The sequence below is a fragment of the Lissotriton helveticus genome, chromosome 6 (genome assembly GCF_964261635.1).
Source record: "Lissotriton helveticus chromosome 6, aLisHel1.1, whole genome shotgun sequence".
In the NCBI taxonomy this organism is placed as follows: domain Eukaryota; kingdom Metazoa; phylum Chordata; class Amphibia; order Caudata; family Salamandridae; genus Lissotriton; species Lissotriton helveticus.
In genome coordinates this window covers 1,382,519,965-1,382,536,815 of record NC_136067.1, presented here as the reverse complement: position 1 = coordinate 1,382,536,815, position 16,851 = coordinate 1,382,519,965, and the positions used below count along the sequence as shown (strand labels likewise).

General features: G+C 43.1%; 1 protein-coding gene across 3 annotated transcripts in view; it reads left to right on the top strand.

Moving 5' to 3' along the window:
- The window catches only part of AMD1 (adenosylmethionine decarboxylase 1), a 137,608-nt gene extending 122,128 nt beyond the window's left edge, over window positions 1-15,480 (top strand). For all 3 annotated transcript variants that reach the window (XM_078649162.1, XM_078649164.1, XM_078649163.1), the window contains one exon: window positions 13,616-15,480. In XM_078649162.1, coding sequence (XP_078505288.1) covers window positions 13,616-13,750 — 135 coding nt within the window. In that variant the 3' untranslated portion in view covers window positions 13,751-15,480. The remainder of the gene's footprint in view (window positions 1-13,615) is intronic.
- The last annotated feature ends 1,371 nt before the right edge of the window (window positions 15,481-16,851 follow it).

The following is a 16,851-nucleotide window of genomic DNA, read 5'->3' as shown; positions in this document are numbered from 1 at the left end:
GCTCCTACAGACCCCACTTATATCCAGGGCCAGACTCCCTAGTGGTTAATAACGCACGAAAGAGCCAACTCTCAGACTACAGGGGAAGCACCTCCCCCTGATAAGGAGTCAAAAATTCTAGAGGCTTCAGGCAAAAGGGTAGCGGCTCGACGACCGATTCGAGATGGAAGATTGTATGGAGTAGAGGTACCGAACGAGAACAATACCGACGAAGTCTAAGGCCTTTTGGCCTTTAGAAAAGTTTTTTTTGATTCAGAGTTGTGGAGTATAGGAGTTTGCATCCGTACAAGCAGTCTGCTCAGCGTCCACATTGTGGGGACCGAAGGACCCAGCTGCAGTGCACCGATGCATGTTGAATTGTAGCACTGGGTGTGAAGATGCAACCCTGGGTGTTGAGAAGGACTAGACCCATGGTTTTGCAGCGTGAGTCTTTATGGATTCACTATGCTGTGCATTATTCCGCGGTCTAGTGGTTGGGTAGCCCAGGTGAGCATCTACGTCCCACCCTTTTGTGTACTTGCTGTGACGTCCGCATGCTTCCTGCGGAAGCTCCCACCTTTGGGCGCTATCTTCAGATTCTTTTTTCCGTCGTTGGGTCTGGATCGTCACCGAGAGGCTCCAGAGTTTTTGGAGGAAAGAGGGAAAAGACCGATTTTTGTACACTAAAAAGATTGGAGAAGACTTCGAGAAAAAAGATAACTGAGCAAGGACGACTAAGAAGGAGAACTTTGAGAACTTCGATGTAAGACGGAGAATGCGCACACAGGGGGCCCCCTGAGCGCAGGAATGGACAAAACACACTTTAAATTCTCCTGTAACTGCCACCACAAATACACGCAGAAGGACCAGCACCTGGTTTGCAACCTCTGCCTACCGGTCGACCACGAGAGCAAGGATTGCAACACCTGTTCCGTCTTCACCCCGAAGACTCTCAGGGTTAGAGAGAGACCGAGAAGAGCAAACTACAACATGCAAGGCAAAGGCCAACCTCCGTCGCTTCGGGACCTGGGCCTCTCCAGCAACGAAGAGTAAAACATCGCCGAGGGACCAGATGACTACACGGCCGTAGAGACCGATAAGAAAACATCTAAAGAGGTAGGAGACACGTCGACCCCTAAACCCTTGACACTCTCGAAAGCCTGAGTCAGACTCTTGAAAAACAGAGTAAGTCCACGAAAGGAGCACTGGCGCCGAAAATCTCGATGGCCGCAGCTGCATCCAGGGACAAACAGCCCAGTGGATCCTTCGAAAAGGACTCCGAGATGGCGAAAACAGGCGAAAAGCCAAGGTCGTCGAAGCACGTCCAAGAAAAGGACCGCTTGACTCTGAAGGAAATGGACCCGATGGCTACTTCGACATCGACTAATTTGAAGCGATCAGCCAAACCACTCTAAGCCGAACAGGCGGCTGAAATGGAGAGGTGAAAAGGCTCGAGGCTGAAATGGATAACATCCTGCAAAGGAAAAGAGTTTGACGAAAAGGTTCACGATTCCGTTGAAACCACAGATGACGATAGTTGAAATCAAAGAAGAGGAGTTCGACGCCGAGGGGCCGCCGAACTCCCGAGCCCCAGGAACACCAAGAGGAAGAGGGCCTATACTATGATGAGTAAGGCGAGGAAGACCAGCAGAAGAGTTTCGGCTCAGCATCCGCGATGGCACAGGACCTGGATTGGCAGGACCTCGACGCCGAAAGCCCAGAAGAGGCTGTGGAATCGTACCTTTCAAGGACTTCGCCGCCAGATGACTTTGGGGTCTAGACATGGTAGTCAAGAACGCGGCAACGGCTTATGAAGTGAAACTGGAGGAAGAAAAAACAAAGGCCTGCTTCCTCTTAGAGACCCTGCTTCCCACTCAAACAAGGAGTCAATTCCTCACCATGCTTCAGTGTCCTGGTCCAAGGGAGGGAGGCATTCAAAGACCCAGCGACTTGCAGGTCTGTCACACCTAGGACAGAGAAGAAATGCAAACACTCCTCTAAAGATCCCCCCCCCCCCCTACATCCAGGGATCCGTCACGGATGACTCCATTGCGGTAACAGCCAGGAAATGGGCAAAGGTTCCAACAGCCTCCGGCCCACCAGGATGACTCCATTGCGGTAACAGCCAGGAAATGGGCAAAGGTTCCAACAGCCTCCGGCCCACCACCAGACAAAGTGTAGGAGGATGGACCTCACTGGAAGGAAGATCGAGAGGAATGCAGCAGTACACTGGCGCATTGCAAACTCTAATGCCCTACTGAACAGACACTCATACCAACACTGGGACGAGGTCGGACAGCTGCTCAAACACCTCCCTGAGCAATACCAACAAAGAGCGTCACAGCTGGTGGAGGAAGGCAAGAATATAGCGAATTTATGCCTAAAATCAGCCTTGGATGGGGCTGACACATCCAGCAGGCTTGTGATGATTGGGGTCACAGAAAGAAGGCATTCCTGGCTGAGGATCTCCGGCTTCAAGCCGGAAGTACAAAACAACATTCTGAGCCCCCCCCTTTAATGGAGAAACTCTGTTCGGGGCACCGGTGGATGAGAAACTCACCCAGCTCAAAAAAGAAAGACTGCAAGGTCCATGGGGGCCTTGCAATTCAGAGGAATGAGAAGGGGTACCCCGACCCGGAGACCAAGCAGAAGAGGGGGAAACCAGCCGGGAACGTCACATCAGACATTCCAGCAGACCGTCCAGGGCGACAATCAAGCTCAGCAGGGCCAGCAAAAACAAACCTGGCAGTACCAGCCTTGGGCCAGTCCTTTCGCGGGAGGGTGAATGGACGAGGGTAAACAGGGTGCCAGCAACCCACCTCAAAGTGACTGTCCCACCAAGCGTGCCCACCCACACAACACCTCGAAGGGTGGGGCACAAAAAGGTCAACAAAAAGGGGTTACACGGACTAAGCATCAACGAACATGTAACACCAGTAGGAAGCAGGCTAAAACATTTCTTCCAGGAATGGAAGAAAATAACTACAGACAAATGGATACTCCACATCATACAGTTCGGATACTGCATAGAACTGGAAAAGAAGCCACCAAACCAAACCAAAAGGCGCACTCAGCAAAAGAACTAGTGCTACTCCTAGCGGAAGCACAAGAACTCCTCCAAAAGCAGGCCATCGAACCAGTACCATTCAGAGAAGGGAACAAGGGAGTGTACTCAAACTATTTCCTAGTACCAAAAGTGTATAAAACTCTAAGACCCATCCTGGATATAAGGTTCCTAAACAATACATAAAGACACAAATATTCAAAATGACATCCCTACAAGAGGTCATTCCTCAGATAAGGGATGGAGACTTCATGTCCACCATACACCTCAGATTCCTACCTATACGTTCCCATGAACAGGCAGCACAAACCTCTACTAAGATTTGCTATCAACAACGCACACTACCAGTTCACCACCCTAGCCTTCGGACTAAAATCCGCACCAAGGGTCTTCACCAAATGTCTCGCTGCCGTGGCAGCGCACCTACGGAGGAAAGGGATTCATGTATACCCTTACCTCGACGACTGGCTAATAAAAGCAAGTTCACACAGGACATGCAAGGAACACTCACAGCGGGTTATAGAAATAGACAGACCTGGGATTCTCCATACATTGGGGAAAATTCTCAATGGAACCAGAGCAAGTGAAGATCTTCCTAGGCGCACAGATCGACACCATACAGAGAAAGGTGTTCCCCAGCGACAAGAAAACACTTGCCCTGCTGAAGGAGACACGCCACTACCAGACGGGACGAGCTCTGACAGGACAGCGAGCAAAATCATGGGGATGATGGCGTCCGGCATACACATGGTCCCCAATATACGGCTCCACAGGAGTCCATTCCAGGAATGGCTGCAACAATGGTCACAAGGTACAGGAAGTAGGGAAGATCTAGTGGATGTAACGCCTGCAGTGCAGGAGGAGATAACGTGGTGGAACAAGGAGAACATAACAAAGGGGAAGCCTTTAACACCACCAACCCCAATGGTGACCATCACCACAGACGCATCCCAGATGGGATGGGGAGCGCAAATGAACAAGCTCAAGGTGTGAGGGGTCAGTGGACCCCAGCAGATGCGATCAGACATCAACTACCTGAACTAAAGACAGTGCTCCTCGGTCTGAAAGCCTTCCAGAAACAACTGCACAACCAGTGTGTTGATACAACCGACAACACAACAACGATGTTCTACATCAACAAACTCGGAGGAACACAATCAGTCGCACTATCCAACATAGCGCAGGAAATATGGAGATGGGCCATCCCACTCAATAGACGTCCTAGCTATACACCTACCAGGAAAGGACAATGTGGAAGCACACCGGCTCAGCAGACCGACATCCTCATCCCATGAGTGGGAGCTCAATGCACAGGAAACGCAAAGGCTATTCAGGAGGTGGGGAACACCAACAATAGACCTATTTGCAACACACCAGAATGCAAAATGCCGATACTTCGCATCCAGGCAACCAGAGGAACAATCCCAGGGGAATGCCCTATGGATAGCTGGTCAAAGACATTTGCCTATGCTTTCCCCCGATACCACTGATACACAGGGTACTCAGTAAGTGCAGAACCAGCAACATGACACTGATCCTGGTGGCACCACAGTGCGCAAGGCAGACCTAATACTCACAAATAATGGAAATGGCACAGGGACCACCCCACAAGTTCGGCAAAAGAAAAGACTTACTCTCCATGCAAAATGGAGAAGTACTACACCCAGAGCCAGAGAGCCTTAGCATAGCTGCATGGCTCCTGAAGACAGTTTGCACACCTAAGAGTACAGGAGAGTACTCTGCAGGTGCTACGGGAGGCACAGAGACCTGCCACACGAAGGTGCTATGTAGCAAAATGGAAAGGTTCACACAATGGTGCAGCAAGGAAAAGCTATACAAGAAAATGACAAGGGCATCAACGGTGCTAAATTATCTAACACCTGCTGAAAGCAAAACTCAGTTCATCCTCACTAAGAGTACACCTAGCAGCGATAGTAGCCTACACAAGAGCAGAGACAGGAAAGAGCTTCTTTACATCACAAGTAGTTAAGAGATTCCTGGAAGGGGCAAAAAGGATCGCACCACCTAAGAGGATGCCGCCCCCAACATGGAACCTTAATTTAGTCCTAACCGAGCTTATGAAAGCGCCCTTTGAACCCATTCATAAGGCCTCTCTACGAATGCTCACAATGAAGACAGCCTTTCTGGTGGCAATCACCTCGCTGCCCAGGGTAAGCGAGCTGCAAGCGCTGATGCTACAAGAATCCTACATCCAAATACACAATGACAGGGTGGTAATGAGAACGGACCCAGACTTTATGCCAAAGGTGGTGTCAAGGTTTCACATGAACCAAACAATACAAATACCGAGCTTCTTTCAGAAACCATCCACAAGCACTGAGGGCACTGCACACTCTAGACGCTAGAAGGGCAGTAATGCATTACATGGAAAGAACGAAAGGGTACAGCAAAACAAAGCAGTTTTGTCCTTCGCAGCCAGTTTCCTGGGTAGACCAGACAACAGATAACATTGCACGATGACAAAAGATAACATTGCACGATGGATTGCACAAACTACACAATTCTGCCACAAACTGGCAGGGCAAGAACTAACAGAGGGGGCACAAGCCCACTCTACCAGGAAACGGGGAGCAACAATAGCCTTCCTGGCTAACGCACCCATTCAAGACATGCCTTGCGGCAACGTGGGCTTCAGTGCACACGTTCACTAAGCACTACTGCATGGATATACAAATGAATAAGGAAGCACAAGTAGGACAGAAAGTGCTTCAACATATATTCAACAACCAACGCTCTTCTTCCACCCAGCCGCCACAAACATAACAAACCGCAACAAAGTCAATGCACAGCATAGTGAATCCAGAAAGATTCACGCTGCAAAACGAATAGTTTCTTATCTGTCGGTGTAGTTTTGCGGCTTGAAGATCTTTCTGGATTCACTAGCGAACCCACCCACGTCCGCCAGAAAGATGAGGCAGGAGAAGGTGGAAATACAAGAACAATATACAAACAGACACCTTAGATAAGGTGGAAATTCATTTGCTGAAGAAAGAACTTGAAATTCCAAAAGGATTCAAGACCCGACACAAAAACAAGAAAAAAGAATCCGAAGATGGCGCCCAAAGGTGGGAGCTTCCGCAGGAAGTATGCAGACGTCACAGGAAGTACACCAAAGGGTGGGACGCCGACCTGGGCTATAAAAAAAAGAGAGAAGACGACGATTCCGGACCCAACCACTAGACCGCGGAATAATGCACAGCATAGTGAATCGAGAAAGATCTTCAAGCTGCAAAACTACACCGACAGGTAAACTATCGTTCCTTCTTTCAAAATGTGACAAATTCGATTAGTTACCCGCCCCATGTCGTGTAGTCCGTGGGGCGCTGTATGTTTATAAAGCCCCCTGTGCTCCCACATACCTGTTAGGCTCTGTTGGGCGACGTGGTTGGCACCACAGAAGGTAGTGAATTGTGGTACGGAGCAGAGTTTGTTACCTCGTTTTCCAGAGTGTCGCGCAGAGCTAGTCAGGGAAGAAGCCTTACCTTGTTTACTTGCCAAGCATGTGGCTTGTTGTGGAACTACAAATTGATGGGAATTGTAGTTAATTCAAATATCAGTCATTGAGTTTGAAAAAGTCTCGAGCAACATGTATGGCTCGTTGAACTACAAAATGATGAGTATCAGTTGCATAAACAGTAGTCCATCGTATATACATGAAGGACAGGCTGTCAAGAACACCCATGTATGAGGGAAACAAAAGTTCTCTAAATCATAGAGGAACATGGCTTTTCCGATACCGAAAGGGTAGAATATTGACTAGGGGCGGAGGTCCAACCATAATTATATAGGCCAAATGTTAGAGCAAAAGCATCCCTTCGTAGTGTGTGTGTGTATATGTATATGTGTATATATATATATATATATATATATATATATATATATCACAGCTCAATATGTATATATGTAGAATTTGTCATACTAAAGAAATAAACCACGTTTGAAGGCATTATTAAGAAGAGGAAAGCTTTCAAGTTTATACGTGACAGACTTGACTATGAAAATGGCCAAATCTTTACTTTTGCAAAGAAATACGACAGCATTAAACAGAGTAAAACTTTATCCGCTGCTGCTGCTGCTGCAAGCTCAACTGAAACCACAGTACCGTCACAACAGGTAGAACTTTCCTCATTTTCGGGGGATAGCTCACAACCCGAGAGTGAGTCGGATACAGAAGCAAGGCGACAACAACGGTCGGGGTTTCGAAAATTCACCCCAGGGCAGGAGTTGGAGTTGGTCCAGCAGGATCGCAAATTAACCTTGCACTCAGCAAATCAGCTACCCGTAGGCAACAAGCCAACAGGAAACGCTCAGAGGCGCAAAAGCAACAAACGCCGCAAGCGGAACTCCAAGGAGACAGCGGACCAGATGGCAGCGCAACAAGGCACAGCCGGTACCATCACAGGATTGAATGCTAGTACACAAGTTGATGATAATGGACATTCTGTCATCAATCTGACTGATATCGATCTAACCCCTAAAGAAACAAGCATCCTGGCGTTAGGATTAACGTACAGCCCTAGGGGTGACTTTGACTATACAACTACAAAGATCGACATGTTCAAATTTGTGCGTAAATTAAAATTGAGAAAATATCATAATTCACACAAAATATTGGACAGCGATGTATCCAGTAATACTCAACCTGTAGATAGCAGCCCGAGTGTTCTCGAGGCGACTAATGTTGCGACCACCACTGGATCAGCTCTTACACAAGAACTCTTCGAGCTTCAAGAGGAGGAATCTCCTCTAGAATACAATAATTCAACGATACTCGGGGGTGAACCTGTCACTGCCTCATGCATATCACCCTTCAAACCGAAGTCCAAATTTTGTCCACTTATGATAAAGGATAATGTGGATTTGTTTCATGACAAAGTGACGGTACAATTGAAGGAATTACAGATTAAGAATGCCCACAGAACTAAACGCTTCAATTATAGGGACAATGAATACCATCAATTAATCAAAAAACTGAGTGCAAACAAACATGTGGTGGTACGACAATCAGACAAAGGGGGCAACGTGGTCTTATGGCCACGTAAGATGTACCTAGAAGAAGCCCTGAAACAACTTAATGACAGGGACTGTTATAAACGTATCACCTCACAAGATGCTCTCCAGGCGAGGAATGCAATATACTCCACACTTACAGCTTGGAGGAGCAAGGGCCTGCTCACTATGGATGAACTCAAATTTTTGAGGAATGACTTTCCGGTCACACCAGTCATCTACTTCATCCCGAAGGTTCATAAGTGTTACCAACAACCACCAGGCAGGCCCATAATTTCTGCTTGCAACAGCCTGTTAGAGAACATGAGTAAATACATTGACTTCTTCTTACAAGATTTTGTGAGATCTGCCATCTTTTATTTTGGATACTAGTGACTTATTAAGGAAACTGGTAAACTTCAGATGGAATACGAACTATATACTGGTATCTATGGATGTCACTTCTCTATATACCAGTATATTCCATCAGGATGGTATGAGAGCAGTGCAACATTTTCTTGGGAAAAGACTAAACTGTTTCCAGGAGCATTCAAAAATGTTGATAGACATGATTGCAATCTGCTTAGAGAACAATGTGTTTGTTTGCCAAACAGCTTTTTCTTCAGACCAGGGGAGTGGCCATGGGGGCCTGCTTCTCTCCCAGTTACGCCTGTTTACACATGGGGTACTGGGAGGAGCAGGTCCTCTGGCAAGAACATTCAGCCACTATGAATTCTAAAGTAAAACTGTGGTCAAGATATATTGATGACTTGTTCTTTGTATGGGAGGGTACTGAGACGGAGGTGATTGATTTTATTGATAAATTGAATCATAATAATCTTAACATTCATTTCACCAGCAGCATCAGTGCCTCCTCTATTGTGTTCCTTGATGTGGAGATTTACGTCCAGGCAGGCAGTCTCCATACTAGATTGCACCGCAAGCCTACTTCGGGCAACACACTGCTGCATGCCGGAAGCCACCATCCTGCACACCTGATACGGAGCATACCCTATGGGGAGATGCTCCGTGTCAGGAGGATCTGCAGCAGTGAGGAAGAGTGCCGGCTGGCACAACTTCATTGTAAATCTCGTTTCCTTCTTAGAGGCTATAAATCTGAAGCTATAGATGTGGCAATTCTCAAGGCAAACAGAATGGACAGAACATCACTCCTGGGCTCAGGAGTGATTAACTTGAAACCACGGGTCAAGGGTTCACAAGAGGTGATAAGGATGATTATGGGTTATAGCAACCAACATAATAGCATCTACAAAATCATTAAGGATAACTGGTCATTATTGTCCGAAGATCCTATTCTGGGTCCAGTTATTCCAAAATTTCCCAGTATAGCCTACCGTAAAGCAAGGTCTATGAAAGACCGCTTGGTATCCAGTAGCCCTGAGGTGGTAACGGGAACTTGGCTGAATGAGAGCAAGGGTTTTTTGAGGTGTTCGAGTTGTAAGGCTTGTAAAAATGGCGTCAGTAAAACAGAAGTAAAAACGCCACTGTCGCCATTCCCTATTAAGATTAGACACAAGCTCAACTGTAAGACAGAATTCGCAGTTTATGTTTTAGAGTGCCCTTGTGGGCTAAGATATGTGGGCAGTACGAGACCTCAGGTCCACAAGCGCATTCTGCAGCATCTGCGAGCCATATGCAACGTTGACCCCTCATACCCAGTGGCCAGGCACTTTGATAAGTGCCATGGGAAAGATGCTTCCCTCTTGTCGTATTATGTGATAGACTGTGTTCCTCCCCAGAGGAGAGGAGGAGATAGAGAGTCCCTATTGCGCAAATTAGAGACGCGCTATATTATTCTCTTGGATACCAAGGCACCACAGGGCCTGAATACTGGGGAGGACTGCCACACCTATCTATAATACTGTCTGTCCATTGAGAGATGTACACCTTGAGTTACAATGCCTATCTGTAGCTATATTGGACATTGAGTTTTATCATGTACCCTGGACGCCTTCTGAACTGCAATATAATCAATTTTAATTCACATTTAATGAATTTATTCACATTTTTGCACTTTATATGGTAGCACTTTCTTGCCATCTGGATATATAGAAATACTTTGCACAAATCTTGCAATTTTGCACATTTATTATCTGTACAGTATACCCTATACATTGACTTAGCTGTCAGTGTGGTTAATTTCACATAAACCCAGGAGTCATTTACATCATTAGGACAGGGTTTTAAGTGTAAATATTTATAGTTTTAACTTTTATGTCATTTGGAGGTTTTTTAGTAAATATTGATTAACTTTTGTCATTTAATGTTTACATATGACATTTTTGAAATTTGTGACTTTATTGTAGTTTATTAACTTGGGGTTTGAGTATATGTATTACAGACAAGTGTACAGAAGCATATTGACATTGTTATGTGATATATTGTGCATACCAATAGCATTTAAGCTGCAATTTCAACTGTGTGGGAGTTACGTTATACTATAGTAACTTTTCCATTTCTATAACATGTGATGGCGACTATGCACTTTAAATGGGTGGCCAGCCCTCGTGACGATGTCATGTGAACAAGGCTATCTCTAGCCGAAACGCGTCGTGGCGGACTGGTGCTGGGTTTGAAAATAATAAAATAACTTTGCACCTGAACTCGGGTCTCGCTGGTTCCTGTTCGTTTGTGCGGTCGACTGCAGCGCTTGCGGACATCTGGAGCTTTACATACCTCATATATATATATGTATATATGTATATATGTATATATGTATATATGTATATATATGTAGAATTTGTCATACTAAAGAAATAAACCACGTTTGAACTGTATTTTGGGCTCTGCGCAATCTGTTCCTGTGACGAGAAGGACTGGTGTTTGAGATGTGTGTATGTATATATGTATTTTTTTTTTTACTCCAAAGATGCGGCACTGCAGACTTGGGTTATGTTAAAAAACAGCCACCAATACTATACTACACGGTACCAGCTTCCACCCACAACCACTAATTGCTAGTATACCTTATGGCTAATTTATTCGCATGAAGCGAAATTGCTCAAAGGAATCAGATGCAATAGAAAACAGCAACCAGGTTAAAAACTAGAGGCTACAATGAAAGATGTCTTGAGAAAAGCAAAAAAGAGTTGCAAATAAATCAAGATTAGAAATCCTGAACCCAAAAGCAAAGACTCAGAAAGAAACACAAAATCCTCCACGATTCATAACCACGTACAATAAAGAAAGTGGGATCATTGCCAAAAAAATCAGGAAATACTGGCATCTCATATCCGGGGATCCGGACATTGGAAATATGCTAGGAGATGGTCCAATGATCAGTTAGAGGAAAACTGAATCATTACGAGACCAATTGGTGAAAAGTCATTTTGAAACAAAAAATCTCAAAGAAAAAACCAATTGGTTCCAATCAACAAAAAGGCTTTAGAAAATGTAACGTATGTAAAGCCTGTAAAATTGGACAAAACAAAAACAGCTTTGAAGAACCAAATGGCAAAATAACAGAGGAAAAAATAAATTGCACATCTACACATGTGGTGTACATCATCGAATGCAAATGTAAGAAACAATACATTGGAAGCACAACATGCATGTTGAAAGAGAATACTAGAGCACATAAGAGCAGTAAAGAACAAAGACATGTCTTATGCAACTGCCAAACATATGGCATCATGTCAAAGTAGCAATTGGAAAGCCATGACGTATTATGGAATTCTCATGATAAAACCAAATGAACGAGGAGGCGATAGACGGAAAAAGCTAAGACGAGCAGAGTCACGCCTCATCATCAGATTAAAAACTAAGGTGCCGAGAGGAATGAACAATGACTAGGAACTTTATGTACATCTCGAGTAATAAATTAACAGCAATAAGATTTAAGTACAGATCTGTTGGTTATTATAATGGGGTACTATACCCCAAAAAAACATCAAAAAATTTGGAATGGGAGGAACAAGCTAAAAGAAAGCCCATCAAATAGAATGTCGATTAAATTATAGAACCAATAGAACATAAAGAATAAAGAAAATGAGTACACCTAAAAAATGCATTGGTTGTGATAAAGTGCAGCATAAATTCCAGTGAACATTTTCAAGGAAGATAATCATTACTGAAACTGCGGATTATATAATGAAATGGGTACTATACCCTATGAACAGTATAAATGCAAACCATTAAACATGCATGCAAAACAATCCAATGTCTGTCTTAATTGTAAATAAAATGTAAATATGTAACTAGACTACATATCCCAGAATGCCCCATAATGGCACATGGGATATAAAGTAAACATAGATGATTACTCACTTACCGTGAACAAAGCCGAGGTTAGGCTGAAACGCGTTGGTTTGAGTTGTTGCTGAATAAACCAAGTTGAACATAACCCAAGTCTGCAGCATCTTTGCAGTAAAATTGTTGTTTGGGTCATGATCCGACCCCTATGCAGAGCATCAGTAGCTGAGCGTAAAACAAGGTCTGACGGGTCACATTGCATGATATATATATATATATATATATATATATATATATGTATATGTATATATGTATATGTATATATGTATGTGTATATGTATGTATATATATGTGTGTATATATATATATATATATATATATATATATGTATATCAACCACAAAACTCTTTACTTCAAAGAGAGAAAGACTCGCACTTGGGATAACCTCAGTTTAATTCAGCAAGATAACGCGTTTCAACAGCAAAGGCTGTCTTGATCATGTGTATATATATATATATATATATATATATATATATATATATATATATATATATATATATATGTGTTTTAGCTCACTGTGATGTCGTTGTGCCAACTAGCAAAAGTCTAAGTCCTGGGGGGGGGGGGGCTGCATGGCTGCATAACCAGTTAGCCATTATGGATCACGCTTTACCTGAACACACTACTTTATATCATAGCAGTAGTTTTGCAGCTTAAATTTGCATTTAGCCATCCCACCCATTCTCTCTAGAGGCTATGCAGATTCATTTATTAAACTTTGGAACACGCACATTAATAGGCACACACCCAAACTAAAAATGTGTCTGCCACTTAGTTCTCTGCATCACTTGTCATTTTACTTTAGTCTGACGAATCTGACTGAGTCGTTGGCTTATGATCAGATGTTTTGACAAAGAACGCTTACGACGCAGCATGTGAACTGTTTAATCTTCAAAGTGTTTTTTTCTTTCTAGAATTGTTCATTGCACCATAAATGGTACTTAGTAAACTACTTATTTGTAGTTACCCTTTATAGTGCGATACAACTTTCTTCTGAGCGGTTACGGTCTTGCCTCCTGATGCTGTATTTTGTGCCATAATCAGTCTACCTAAATGCGACTTTTATGTTAATATGCGTCTATAATGTTCAGGCAATTTCTACTGGTTTAATGGGGTTAATTCCACTGGATGCCAATATTACAGCGTTCCTATCTGCGTGAAATGGTTAGCTATAACTTCGAGAATATGTAAACGGGTAGTTTATTGAAATGCAGAATGATGGCCAGTACCTAAACTTGTGTCTAATGTGAACTGTACAAATGTGTAAACCATGTCCTCTTTGTTTTTCAGAGCTCGAAATGTCGTACAATGTTTACTTCAGCCCAGAAGATTGAAGGTTTTAAACGTGTTGACCGCCAGTTTGCTCAATTCAACAATTACAATTTTGTTTTTACCAGTTTTGTCAAAAATCCGCAGCAGAGTTGATTAACAAAAATGAAGAAAAAACGTAAAAAGAAAACCAGTGTAGAAGGTGGTGGTTGCTTTTTAGTTAATGATGCACAGGGCCACGCTTGCCACATCTGTCACCTTGTAGCTTCAGAAAACCCTAAATGTAACCATAGTGTAATAACGAGTTTGGATTGTATCCATTATATCGAGGAGCTAGGTATCTTGCATGATTGTGCTCTTCTGTGTTTAGGTATTCTGTGCCACTCTTGCAGTGAAATTGAAGTGCATGTAGAGAAATTAAAAATATTCTGGATGCGATTTAACATAATATGTAAAAACAGTTCAACTACAATAATTCGCTGTGTAGTTTTTCTCCAAATGTCGTCCAAAGTTCCTCACAGACAAGGATTTCGGCCTCATTAGTTGACTTCTAGTAACCGAGACTGTTTATGAAAGCTTCTGAAATTGTCTATTGTGTAGAAATGCAACTTTCTGGACCATAATCTTAATTGTTCTGTGATTTCTTCTACAAACTGAATTTCAGTTTCCAATAGAATTGACTGTTTAATCACTGGTTTGCACTTAAGGTTAGATGTTCAGTTTTGTATTACAGTTTTAGGTAAATCATTTGCTTCAGCGGGCGGTTTATTTTGTTAATTTTTGTTGAGATCGTGCTGTGGCATTTTTTCACATACTCCTTTCAACTCTTTTTAGGTTTACATGTTTTGTGCAGGAGAAAATAAGCTAAGGCCGGTGTTGAACATAATGTAATAGCCTGGTGATGAATAGAAAAGCAATGCACAGTTCTAGATATACTGGAATCCACCTAGATCATTCTCCTTGTAATTTCTACATTAGCTACCATTTGTGAGTGGTAAACAATGTGCCGTAAACCTGTCCAACTGTCACTTCATTTTATTCCAAGCAGAATCAGTCTTTGTGTCTTTTGACTAAAACAGTCCTGTGACATTGTTGTGCATGTGACTGCTATGCTGTATTTAACAATGTTGTAACCTCATCTGCTGGAATTATTTTACCGTGATTGGGTGGCATAAAGAATGACTGCAATTTTCTAGGACATCTTGACTGGTCTTTAAGAATACAAGGTTGCAAGTGAAATGTACTCATTGACTGAGTATAGGCTTAACAGCTGCAGTTTTAAATTTGTATTACTTTACACGGTTAGTAAATTTGCTGGGATGATTCAAGCTCACAACAGCGTTGAGCATTTCTCTAATTGAGAATTCCCCGTCCCAAGGTGCTCTCCTTTCGTCATTAATGCAGCAGTTTGTTCCTTCTGTTTGAATGGCTTTTGTGTGCTTAAGAAGCTATGAATGCATTAGCTTGATTATTAATCAAGCAGTTGGAACAGTGACTTGATGCATGTTGAGCTCAGAGCTTCATTGATGAAGTTCCTTACCAACTTGATCCATTTATCTAGCCCGTAACATGGGGCACCAATGTTGTACTTGTGGTGCTTTACTATTTTGAGGACCAATATTTAAAATTCTTATAACATGTCATTTTTTTATTTGCGGAGTCCAAAATAACTGAGAAAAGATCCATAACTACAGAATTAAACATTGCACGTTGCCTGCCTCTGTGGAGGATGAAAGCTACACAATGTTAATTTCTCTAGGTTTGGAAGAGGGAAGCTTTGGTGTCATAATTTTCTCTCTAGAATGTAAACTTTGATCGGTTAAAGCGAAATGTACTGAAAATATGTACCACAAGCCTATTGCTTCAATAAAGGTTTGCTTAAATCTGTTTGGTGCACGTTTATCTTAATTACCCAATGCATCTGGTCTATTTTTCGGTCATGGGATGATAGTCTTATAACTGTTTGGACCACAGACTTCTAAACATCCTTTAAAAATAGAAACTTTGCACAAGCTGTTTTAAAATAACAAACCAACTTTGCATTTTAACGTCAATTGGCATTAGCCTGCTTGGGGATAATGTGCTGCCACATAAAGGCTGCTAGCCCTGTAGTACCCAAACTTTCCTGCTCCATCCAGAGAACAGTGGCCCTCATCCTTGGTCTTGTCTGTAGAGTAAGAACCGCTCGTTTTGATAATTGTACTGCACATGCTTGTCTTTCTGGTTTTGCAAAACTTTTAGATCTTCATGGTGCTACATTGTTTAAAAACTGGAAGGAACATGCCTACTTTAGGTGTCCCATGGTCTGACCACCATGATGTTGATCATTGTATTCACTCACTTTTGGGCAATGAAGTATATAAATCATTGGGAAAGGGAAAGAGGGCTGGGCGTTTATTTTTTGGCCAGGACCATTTTTAGCCTCCTTCAGCGCATGTAGAGAAATTCCAGAGACCAACTCCTGTTAAAAATGTGAAGGCAAGGGGAACTCCACGTGAGAACCACACCTTGCTTTGAGTTGGCAGTTATCTACCCTCTGTTAGCCATGTGAAAACATTAATTACATTGTTAATATTAAGGCGTCAGCACTTCTTCCAAATGTATTTTGAGTGACTTTAAAATGTTTGCCAAACTTTGTTCAATTTGCATTTGAACTCCTACAATGCTGATGGAGCCATGAAGTTGGAGTTGACGTTTAATATATATCTCCGGTGCTGCAGCCTACAATTTCAGACTCCTCAACCATTGACCAACAAATTAAACCCCTGAACACCAACCTTGGCTGCCTTAGCTTCTAAGTTTGCCGAAGCTGCATACTCCAAAAAGCCAGATAGAGAACAATTTTCTATAGCAAGAGAAACCAGCATTGGCAAAGGCAATTGGACTTGCCTACGGAAAACGCCATTGGCTTCGTCAATTTCTTTTAGCCATGTTGTATGGAAGCTTGGCTGCAATGCAACATGGTTGAATGGACAAAAGTGCTTTGATGCCGCCAGCACTGACTGAGAGGAGTAATGATCATTTTCTTAATGAGATTGTTCTGTTTTCGCAAAAAGTTTAATTATCTTGCACCCCAACTGAAGTTTGCTGTGTTGGCCTCACTTGACATCGCCAAAAAGGATATGCAGAGCAGGGACTGCAACAGTCTGCGTTTTTGTAGCATCTTGTAACCATTTGTGTGAAGTTTGAGCACTGATCTAGTGGGATAGGAGGGGGCAAGCAAAGCTCGGTGGTAGCAATGCGGAAGGGGTGAGACT